We start from the raw sequence: 12,005 nt of genomic DNA, 5'->3' as shown, positions 1-12,005 counted from the left end.
TTGATTCACTCTATGCAATTTTAAACTTTTAATGTTTTCATATCAGTATTTGTATCTGGAGCAAAGAATAGTAATACAGCTATATAAAGATTAAAGACAGTTGTTTCAAACTGCAATAACACTATGTATTAAGGGGTATCAAAAATTTATTCTCCGTGGTGGTCCAGAGTTACGTGATATATAGGGCTACCCCAGACTATATTATGACATGACTATATTTCCCATATACTTTCTTCCTTGTTTAACATAGTATTTTCAGTGAAACACCTGTAATTCTAAGTTATTGTATAATAGGTTATGCCCACATCCTGCAACAACTGTATAATGTTTTTGAGATGCATATTATTCAGCTCATGTTAAAATTCAATCCTATTAGGCATAATTTACTTTTTTAGCTATCTGTTATGAATTACATAAAGACTATAAATGTGTGACTCAAGTTTATAGCCGATGTCATGCAAGTATTTAAAATATATTGCTTAAAACTTTGTATTTGGCATATACATCAATTCAGTCGAGGTCATACACCCCAACACTACTTATACCAATGGTGCAGTACACTCTATTGACACCTTTGGCACCTACAATGTCTATACATCATACTAAGTAGTAACAACGTATCAATACAGCAAGGACACATACCACTTTATTGCATAGACTTAGTACAAAAAGTATGCAAAACATCATCAATGAAACAAGATGTTGGAGAAATTAAGTTACTGCTATCAACTGTGCAGCAGTGGTTTAAGTGGATCACAAATTGTCTTAGTAATGTGTTGATTATTACATTAAATTATGCTAAAAAACACTTATTATAGTAACCTGATACAGAGAAAAACTAGAAATAATGTTAATTTATATTCCAAACCATTACATTAGCGAATAACAATTTTCACTTATGTTTAAGATTATTAAACCTTATTTTGTAAGCTATACTGTTGTACACAGGGTAAGCCAAAGCTCCCTGAATTATGATGACCAATATTATCACAATTATAATGAAACATTTGACATCTACTGCACTTTACCATCCATTGTTGTCTTCAGATATTCACAGTCTTCCTTTGCATATCATAGTCTCATTTGAACACATGCTTTTCGTATCTTCTTCAATCTCATGATATCTTCCTTGATGCATCAGCCATCCATTCACCTGGCTGCATGTCCCACGCACCCCATTTCGTTTAAATTTTAGTCATAACTGCACCTTTCTTTCCATTGTGTTCCACTGTCCATTTGAGTGATTCCCTGACTTTCTCAGATACTCTAAGTGTGCATATGTCAATTGCTTACTTAGCAAACCTAAATTTTCGAGTGGTTTTAGCACTGAACTTCATGGTTTATTGGTATTAGTTAAAGCTATTATTAAATTCAGATAAAAAACTTACTTTTCAACATATTTTAATCTTTTTTATGAAGCCATTTTTCAGTTTAGAGAAGTAGTCCAGGCCATATTTACTCTTCTGTATATTTTTCTGTCTATCATCATCTTGTAATCAGCTACTCTGTTTGGAAGCTCATCACATTGAACTATGGATATTTTTGTAGATGTGTTGGTTGCACATATTTTCAGTTTTCTTGCTCTAGTTGCAAGCAGTATATTCTGAACACCAAAACGAAAAAAATTCACATGTATTCCATTAACCCACATTTATTAATTGGCCTCCAGGATTAAGAATAGTTCTGGTTAAATTAAAATCTTTATCTGACACCCGTTAAAATATTTCACCTATATGTAGTCAGCATTAATTGCACATTTTTGACATGAAAATAAAACTCCTGACATGAAAATAAGAATTCCTTTGAAATGATAGATTTATTTTTCCCACATGAGAGAAAGGTTTTCTACTAAACAAATTTTAAGCCATTAATGTATGTTAATCTGTTGATGCTATTTACTACAAACATTTCTACATGACCTAGGCAAAATCAAACCATATAACATCAAATAAAAGATTATTCCATCTGTTGTTATGTATTATCATTTCCATATCATTATCTCTATTACTTAAAACCATTCATGAATTCTTTATTGGCCAGCCAGAGTGGCTGAGGAGTTCTAGACACTTCAGTCTGGAACTACACTGCTGCTCTGGTCACAGGTTTGAATCCTGCCTCGGGCATGGATGTGTGTGATGTCCTTAGGTTAGTTCGGTTTAAGTAGTTCTAAGTTCTAGGAGACTGATGACCTCAGATGTTAAGTCCGATAGTGCTCAGAGTCATTTGAACCATGTGAATTCTTTATTGTTATATTTGTATACTCTACAGACAGAAAGTATCTGTTTCCCACATTTAGTATTACTTGATGTATTGTGGCCATATTTAAGCAAAGAGCTGAACAAAGTACAGAACACAGAGGTGAATCCCATTATTTAACATTGATAACAAGTAAACCACTATTTGTCCCACCAATATGTGAATGGAACCAAAGGCAATTTGTTTGCTTTTCAACCTTCAATTGGATGTCATCTACAAAGAAGTGCTGAATGTATGCACTGAACTCCAATAACTTACATTTATTATCAGAAGTATTCCCTGGTTGTTATAGTTAAAGAGTCTTCCATTTCCTATTGCTCTGCTAGAATGATAATCAACTGTAATATTACATTCCTGATTTCACACAAGAGAACACAGCACTCCAGTGCGCAACACTTCATAAACATTGCCACAATCTTCTTGTCATGGTCATCCAAAAGTAACTGTGAAAATTGGATGGTAGACATATATAGGAACGAAGACCCTAAATATTTAGGGGTGTATATAAATCAAAAATCAAACTGACAGAACAAAACAAATAAACATGCTGAGACAGCCAAAAACAGACTTGGTGTAGGGAAGTGATTAGCTGGTAGTAAACGGTGATGTTCAAGGACTGTACTTCACAACAGTAACAAAACTTACATAATACAAATTTTAACATATGGTAGTGTAGCACTTATTACAGCTACTACAGGAAATGTCAATAGGTTAGAAAAGATCCAGAACCATCTTAAGAACTACAGCTGATCGAGTAAAGTCAACAGTCTTATCTGTGAGAATTCTTACTGGATTAGAGCCTACTGCAACAGACAGTTGGAAACACACATTAACCTCAGCCAATGATGGAAGACATAAGATCAAAAAATGAACTGCTGATAGTTGGCACTTTTCCCACTCTCTCAAACTGTGTTTCCTAAGTTGCAATACCATTTATACTTAATGGGAAAAAAATTGAAACATAAATTAGTAATGAAAGCATTGGAAACAATAATGCCGAGACACTCTCAAGATCTATGGCTCAACATCTATGCAGATGGTTCATTAATGGAAGAAGAAAGAAATGACATAGGAGTATACAGCAAAACTTCCTCATTCCCTCAAGCTTTAGGATTGCACCAATCAAATTTTTGGGGAAATTGATGTCATCAGTACTGTAAATAGGTCAGCTAAACAACTACGGTATTTACACACATTAGAGATTGCAGTTTTATTTTGTGATTCCAGAGCGGCTATGTAGGCAGTTATCAACTCATAAAATCCAAAAATCCTTTCAAGTTAAAGTAAGTGCAGAAGTAATTAAATATTTACAACAGAAGAACTAGATAACTGCACTTGAGGTGGTGCCATCTTACAGTAGGTTAAATTGTAATGAGAATGCATATCTTCCAGCCTAAAAGCTCACAGAAATTAAACAATCTGGGAAAACTAACATGTCATATATTGTAGTGAAATGCATTTTAATGTTTTGCACAAAAACAACAAACTGCAGTGTGAAAGTCTTTCAAATAAATTCTTGTGGGTTCAGAACTAATCAGAAATTTATGCACTCTGTCCTAAACACAAACTGTTCAATATTTCTCAAATTTCAGTTACAGAAAAACTGATGTATATGCCATACTCAAATCTCAACTGGTTAAAATAATAGTCTTTTGGTTGGTTATATTAGCTGTTTCTCCTTCTTGTATCATGGTATCAACAAATATGTAAGTTTTCCAGAGAAAATTTGGAACTGTAATATAGCATTTGTTATAGTATGATAGAATCCTTCTCAATAACCAAGTAACTGTTTTCATCAATATGAATACCTACCACACAAACATTTTCCACAAATTTCTTTGCTTCCTTGCTTTATGCAATTTTCACCATTTTACTTCCACACAGTTCTAATATGATTTTGTGGCAAATCACATTTCCAACTTTCCAGTGTTCATATTACATTTTAACACATGTTGTATATTAAGCAAATCAAGTTCTTCCCTTGTTCCATGTTAATATATTGAAAGTAGTATATTTACTTGTTGGCAGAAATATTTCTTTCTAGTTGCTAAATCTTTCTTCTTCCTGAAGGTCCATCTTAATTTCCATCATGCATGTATGAATTATTAATTTTCCTTCCTTTCATCTCCCCAAATTATCACATATATTTGTATGTCATTGTCATTATATCTTATCTCCATTATTATAGACTTAACCATAGGCAGTGTTAACTATCCTCTCTCTTTAATCAGAAGCATGTCTTTTATCATATTTCACTTGATACTTTAATTTGTAAGCTGCTCACTTCACTTTTTATTCCAGTCTTTTCCTCTTTATATTTTTCTAACATATTGGATCTGTTACAGACTACAACCCTTTATGAGGCCAATCCATACCACGCATTTGCAATAGTTTTCCTCAAATATACTGGATAATATACTTGTTCATCATTATCTGTTTCCTTCACATTGTTATAGAGTTTACCCCTGTATTGTAGGTATCCATTGTGTTCGTTGCATATTTTTCCACACTGATGTACTTAACATTTTTTCCACTGGGGTAGTTGAAATTACAATTTTCACTGTTCAACAATAGCCATTAACTCATTTTGCACCACACACCAGTTCCTCCATATAATATTTCATGATTTCATTGTTTACATTTCTCTCAAAGCCATTGAAGGTTTATTTCATTGTCATTTCTATTACCTTTTTTGTTAAATGATTTGTACTGTTGGCTGGTAGCCTAAATGTTTTCAGATTATTTCCTGCTTCTTCAATATTTTGCAAACATTTACCATTTCTCTTGTTTCATTTGTGCCATATCAAACCTCTCATATTACCTGTATAGTATTGAATTTAGAGATATCCAACATGACTTTAGACAAAAATTTATACTTATTTCACACATTGAATATTGACTATTTCAAAGTCTATTTTAGTTTCATTGACCAAACTGAGCAGCTGATTTATTTCCTGAGGCAATCTGTAGAACTCTGTTTATGTATTTGTGGTCAGTGAAAATCATTTTATAAATATGCTGAATATAATGTTTCGTTTTAATTTTAGAAATCTTAGATGGACAGCTTACTATCTGCATTCTACATACCTTTATACATACCATCGATTTCTGTAACCCATTACATCCTATGTTTCTCCTAGAAACCCTTTCCTTTTTAATTTCTATCAATAAAGGCAACATAGAAGTAACATGTGGTCTGACGCTTCCTCGGGATACATGCAGCTTCCAGAATTTTCATTGTACTGCCAGATCCGATCAGCAAAGTCCCCAATATCTCAGCAAATATTGTTACATCATTGTTAGATGGTGCTGCTGGAATGTCCATCAGCACCACTTGATGGTGGTGGAATGGTTGTCCAGCAAACTAATGTGGAATTTCGATGATCAGATGTGGCAGCACACCCAGGAATTATGGGAGCAACTTAGAAGTACTGAATTTTTGTCCTTCTTTATTTCAATATATATACCCTCTTTTCAAAATCATGTACTACAGTGTATCCATATATCATGCTTATTCATAGATACAACAGAGTTGATACACCTCACTGATATAACAGAATTGCTGATGTGTTTGTTATTATCATACCTATTTTACATTTTTTCTTTTCTGTAAGAGTGGGTTTGACTTCCTATTACTGACCAAGTGTAGTACTTATAAGATTCATTCAATGTGATATTCACTATTACGAATTCTGCCTGTGTCATATCTACTACTTAATCTCTCCAGTGTCAGTTGTGCACTCAGTTTCATAGTTCTCGTAATGAGCTTCTTCTAACTGTGCTTAACTCTAATGTAAACGCCCAAATAAAGCTTCTTGCTGCCACTGAATATCTGGATTGTCATTGACTATTAGAATAACACCATAGATCAATACAGATACGAAAAAATATGAATATTTAGAAAAAAATACTTTAAATATATTACAAAAGCTGATCTCCAAATAATTTATGAGTAATGTTTTGTATATGCATTAATGACTAAATTTCAGTTGAAGCATATTTCTCATATTGCAGGTAGCTCTGTGACACTTTTGATTAGTGCTTCCTACAAATTCAAATTTTCATTATGTCACTTATCACTTCCTCTACCTCTGGCAATGATACAATAATGTCAAGAAGTTAAGAGTCACTGTGGTTCTGAGTCAACATCCAATTGTAAGTCCCTTTGTAACTGGCTGGTTAAGTCAGCAGAATGGTCACAGGAAAGCAAGCACTTAACATTTCCAAATGGACCATGCCTAGGACACTTTTCAAACCCAGCTTATAGTGGAAAATGGCTTTAGTTAATGAACTGGTTTCAACAGCAATGATTTTCATCCCCATGGCTGAACAACGGTTAGTTGCTTGTTACTTCTGTCATTCATTAATATACTTAGGAAAGAAAATACACAATACAATATAGAAATATACACTCATATTAAAACCAAAAACATACGCTATCAATAGCCAGTATCTACCATTTCCCAACAATCATACACCTACCAACTTAGATACATTTATTGTTATGTTTCATGCACAATGCTGACAACTAAGATCTTTCACACCCAGTAGAAAGAACAAATCAGACCATGCAGCACAGTGCACATAACATTAAAAATAACACCCAACTGCTAACACTAAACCCAAAGAAATGAATATAATCAAATTCAGTGGCAGCGTACACATCCTGACAAAGAGAGACTTTCAGATATATAGTACATTGACACACAACAAAAGTCTGCTTCGTGATCAGATAAATATTGGAAACAAAACATTGTATGGCATCATTGAATACATACCAGATTAGAGCAACCAATATCAAGTAATTTGAAGCTCATATTACCATTCTGACTAAGGGAACCATGCTCTCATAAGCACTTATAGATTGCTTCAGTGCAGATTATTTTCTCCATGTGTTCAGTGTCACATACTGCAACAACACGAAGAATGTCTCTCCATCCTGGTAGTTCAATCAGTACTCTTTTTCAGTTTTTATTTCATGCGTGGTACTTACTGGAATTAAGAAAAATAGGGAATGGAGGGTCCACAAATATAACTTTCTTTTCACACAACCTATTTATTTAACAACATATAAACTGTGTTTAACAGATAATCGAAGCACATAACCATAAAATTTTCTTTAACAAAACGAAAAACTTGAAAAATTCTTTTGATCCTAAGCCTTAAGTTGAATAAGCTTTTAATCTTTGCAAAAGAAATCTGAAGTGCTGTATTGCAAAACACCAAACAACATGGCAATGATTACAAGACGACTGGACCTGCAGCCCGCCCGTTATCGGGTGAAACAGCGGTGTTTCCTACCGCGCTGGACATAGTCTCTCTTATTAAATGCTCTTCTGCAACACGTGAAAACTATATAAACCCCACTAATGAGAAGAGTGATTCAGCTACTCAAAACAAATGACTTAACTTTTAATTTGAAAGCTGTATGTCGGAAGTTTCCGGGTTACGATGCGCACCTGTGCTTAAGGGTTAAACAGATTAGCAAACAATATGACAATGATAAGGCTTACTTCAAAGCAACCAATCTCTTAATTTCAATCGGCAACAAAGGTGCGACTGGATCCCATGGTGACAGTTGGCGTTAATGTTTTCGAAGTTAAACCGATTGTCAGTTATTAAGACCGCTCTGAAGCAACATGTGAAAACATTACTTTTGAACACTTATTACAAGAGAACTCACTCGACGGAACCACAAGGTCCAGCTAAAATACACCAATAATTACCGGGTCTTTCGAACACGGAAACGAACACCTTAATACAACAGGTTGTTCAGATTATAACTAATGACTGAGAAATGAGATTACACTCAAAGAATTAAACCGGTTAACAGCTAAATCTAACCACAAGGTCACTCTTTTGTTTAAAGGCAATCTGTGCCTTAGTACAGTTGTTCCGACTGTATTTACGACAAAGAGCTGATTAATTAGAACATGGGTACAACCAGAAAGGAAAGGCCATATAGTAGCAGTACAAATTTTCAAACGACAAGTAGTGTCTTAGTACAATAATACTGCCTACATATACGACCAAAGAGGCGACCGAGTACAACTCTGAGGGTCGGGTACAAACCAAAAAATAATAAGGAAGGCAGATAGACAATGAAACAAATCAGCAAGAGGTTTAAAGAATGCTACTCCCCTTTATCAGGAAGCAATTCCATGGATCCACGGTGCGCCGCAGCAGTTACTGAGTGGTGCCGATGAAAGCCATCTAGAAGAGGACAGCCAGGCCACGAGCGGTCGTCCGAAACGAACGTTGCCAACCAACCGACGGGATGTCAGCCGGCTGATTGTAGTCGACGCTGACCCCGGTCAAGTACTCGGGTATCTTCGCTCTGCAGAGGCCCTCCCTGCGCAACTCGTGGCTTCGGCCGCTCGGATGTCGAGACCACCACTTGTCGCGACGCTAATGCCAATCCCCAAACTTCGTGCCTCCCCCTCGGGCCAGCGAACCCCGTATATATACCGGCAAGGAAAGACCTTCTAAGGACACAATCCACATATAGCAACTCTACCTCAAAGATATTGGCAATGGGTCGACAACAGGGATAGTCGATGCTACACCTGAGCCAGTGGCGCCAGACAGAACAGTCTACTAACTCAATGGCGCCACGGCTCATTAGCTTCTTCAAACATAAACATGCGAGAGCATTACTTATTTTAAAAGCCATTTTTGGTCCATCTTCCCAGTACTGCTTCTGAAATAATACCAAGGACAGAATAATTATCTTTAAAAAATATTTACTTAGCTTGCCCGTGGCCAGAAAGTGCTCTGCACTCGCGGAATACAGAGGACTGTGAGAAAACTGCGTTGTGGTTGGAGGGTTCAAATGTGGATTGGATTCAATATACCTTAAAGAGTTTTCCCTCCCTCTTCAGTGTGTGTCTGTACACTCCGCTCCAAGTCTCTGTCTTCCTGATAATTATACCTGTCCCTCCCTCTCATTATATCATTTTCAATATCTCTATCTCCACTTCTGTACTGCAATCAGAATTATTAGGTTTCTTTAATTCTCATAGCGACCTCCCCATTTTCCAAGTATTCCCGATTTTATGTAAATGTGTTGCATCGCATAGAATATGCCGAATGCAAAAAATAACAAATTTTCAGGAAAATTAATGTGCAATGTACACACGAACATGACATAAGCATGTAAGCTGACATAGTCGATAAAATAAAACTATAAGTAAATGAACGGCACTACAGAAATCAGAGGACCAATCATTTTTGAATTTGCAAAATAAAGTAAATGTAAAACCTTCAGTTTTCAGACCAACTATAGTAAATTTTCTTAACTGTTTGAAGGGAAACAAACAAGTTGTGAAAATATCCTTTTAGTAAGTGCATGGATAGAATAAATTTTAATAAAGTAAATCCTCCATACTGCAAAAATACTTACAATTTCCTGATTTTTTACTAATATTCTGAAACTAGGCTTATTTTTGTGATTCATACCACTGTTTCACTATCTGTAATTATCAAGGCAAATCAGACGAAGGCAGCTCATAACATTTTCAGTAATAACGAAGAATCCTTTTCTATATAAAAATATTACCTATTTATTTATGTTAAATTTTTTTCTTCTGTTCCACGAGGATATTGTTTCTTGTTGTGTGGTTAGTTTGATTTCTGTCATGTGGTTTAAACACAGGCGCCAACCGACCAAGGTACAAATTCCCGTCTACATATCCCGAGAGAAGTTGTTTACGGAAGCAGCAGTTCAAGTAAATGCCGAAATGTTTCCTTAGAACGGCTGCTGCCGATCTGCTTCCAAAGCCAAGTCCGGCTAAACTAGTGGTTCTCCTCATCTAGTGATCAGACACCTTAACTATTGCTGCGCCAGTATCATTGAGCATGTAAGGTAACTGTATCAGGAGGGGACGTCAATGAAAAACACTCATTATTTAAGATATTCACCAAATGCACCATTTTCTAGCTACAGTAACGAAATTTTGTACCATGTTTTACATGAAATTAACAGATTTACTGTTGAGTTTTTATGAGTAAATGTATTTGACTTTTGTGCAATTAAAAAATTCTATTTTTAAAAAATAATATAAGGACATTTTTGTCAGAAACTGTTCTAGAGATTTCCATATTTTTTAGTTTAACCTCTTTGCAAATAGTAAACTTCTCTCGGGAGGCTTTTTTTAATATATCGACTAGGAGAATTTAAATAAATTTTGAATCTTAATACTGCAAGTATAATGAATTCATGCAAAATTCCAAGCACTTTGCCCCATTCACCATCTTACGCTGAAAATTACAAAACTTACTCTTCAGGCCAAATTTATTAGGTTTATAGAAATAAGTGTACAAAATTTCATAATTATAGCCTTCATAGACTCATAAACTTTAAAAAAAAATAACGTAATTTTCAGGAAATGCTATTTAAAGCTGAACCTAAAGTTTTTTATTCTGTCACTTACTGTCCATGAGATGTACTAATAAATAAAATAAAACTGATTGGAAAGTGACGTTTTCGTTCAATTTCATGAACGTTCCTGCTTCAGAATCAACACACAAATGTGTCAGCATATCACCGCTCATTCTCTGCTTGCTGCGCTGGCAAATCGTCTATGCGTATTGCTGTTATAACTACCACACGCAGTTAACACCTTCCACTGTTGTTCCGCAGCCTCCCTCTCAGAGCACGCCGCCGGGCGAGGGCGGCGACAACATGACGACCACCACGGAGTACGTGCTGACGCGCCAGGAGCTGCTGAGGATCGCGCGTCTCAACATCCGTGGGCTCGTGCGGCTCTTCAATCAGGAGGTTGACATTGCTGTCAACGTAAGTCGCGATCCACTGCTCATCTCTGCTGTGTGTAGAATACCATCCGAATACACTATCTCATCCAGTGTACTAGTGGCCATTAATACGACCTGTGTCCACCCTCGTCTTTATATGGCTTGAACTCTTCTGGGGGACACCAACAGTTAGGTGCCTCAATGTCTATGCAGGAATGGCCGCCCATTATTCCTCAAGAACAGAAAATACAGAAGGGAGTGATCCTAGACACTGGAGTCCGGAACGGAGTCGACGTCCTGACTCACACCACAGATGTTCTGTTGTGTTCAGGCCAGGACTCTGGGTAGGATAGTCCACGAATGTTGTTGTCCACAGGACATTGCCTCACAGATGTTGCTTTGTGACAGAGTGCATTGTCATGCTGGTACAGTCACGCTCTCCGAGTTGTTTCTCTACTGTATGCAATACGCAGTTCTGTAAAATGTTTTCTTATCCTTCAGCACTTAGCGTCCTGTTAATCACGAAAAGCAGCCGTGTGCTACAACACGACCTCCTCTATACTTCACTATCGTCATTTCCCACGATAGCAGATATAGTTCTCCAGGCATTCACCAGACTCAAACCCGTCCTTGGGATTGTCAAAGGATACAACGTGATTAATCACCTCAAATCATTCGTTTACAATTTTCTACAGTCGAGTGGCGTCTCTTTTTACGCCACCTCCAAAGTCGTTTGTTATTGGCTACCGAAACGTTAGACCTGAGATGTTCGACCATACTCATTCTGCTAGCCGAGTAGCACTTAGAAAGTCAGGAGTGGTTCCCTCTGCTGATTTCATGCGAGTTTTTGCAATCACATTTTGCAATACTCTACGGGCCCTGTCCATCGGTACAGGAGATCTACCTGTTGTTTTAACTGTGGTTGCTTCTTCGTGTTGTATTTCACAGCCTCATCACCCACAGTTGGCTGGGGCGGCTTTACAAGGGTTAAAACG

General features: G+C 36.4%; 1 protein-coding gene across 4 annotated transcripts in view; it reads left to right on the top strand.

The window, feature by feature from the left end:
- Positions 1-12,005, top strand: part of LOC124605845 — a 93,563-nt gene that overhangs the window by 51,231 nt on the left and 30,327 nt on the right. For all 4 annotated transcript variants that reach the window (XR_006978684.1, XM_047137776.1, XM_047137777.1 and 1 more), the window contains one exon: positions 10,898-11,053. Coding sequence is in view for 3 of the 4 variants with exons in the window: in XM_047137776.1 (XP_046993732.1) it covers positions 10,898-11,053 (156 nt within the window). In the remaining variant the exon portion in view is untranslated. The remainder of the gene's footprint in view (positions 1-10,897; positions 11,054-12,005) is intronic.

This window comes from Schistocerca americana, chromosome 3 (genome assembly GCF_021461395.2).
Source record: "Schistocerca americana isolate TAMUIC-IGC-003095 chromosome 3, iqSchAmer2.1, whole genome shotgun sequence".
Classification (NCBI taxonomy): Eukaryota; Metazoa; Arthropoda; class Insecta; order Orthoptera; family Acrididae; genus Schistocerca; species Schistocerca americana.
This window is presented reverse-complemented; position numbering and strand designations above follow the sequence as displayed.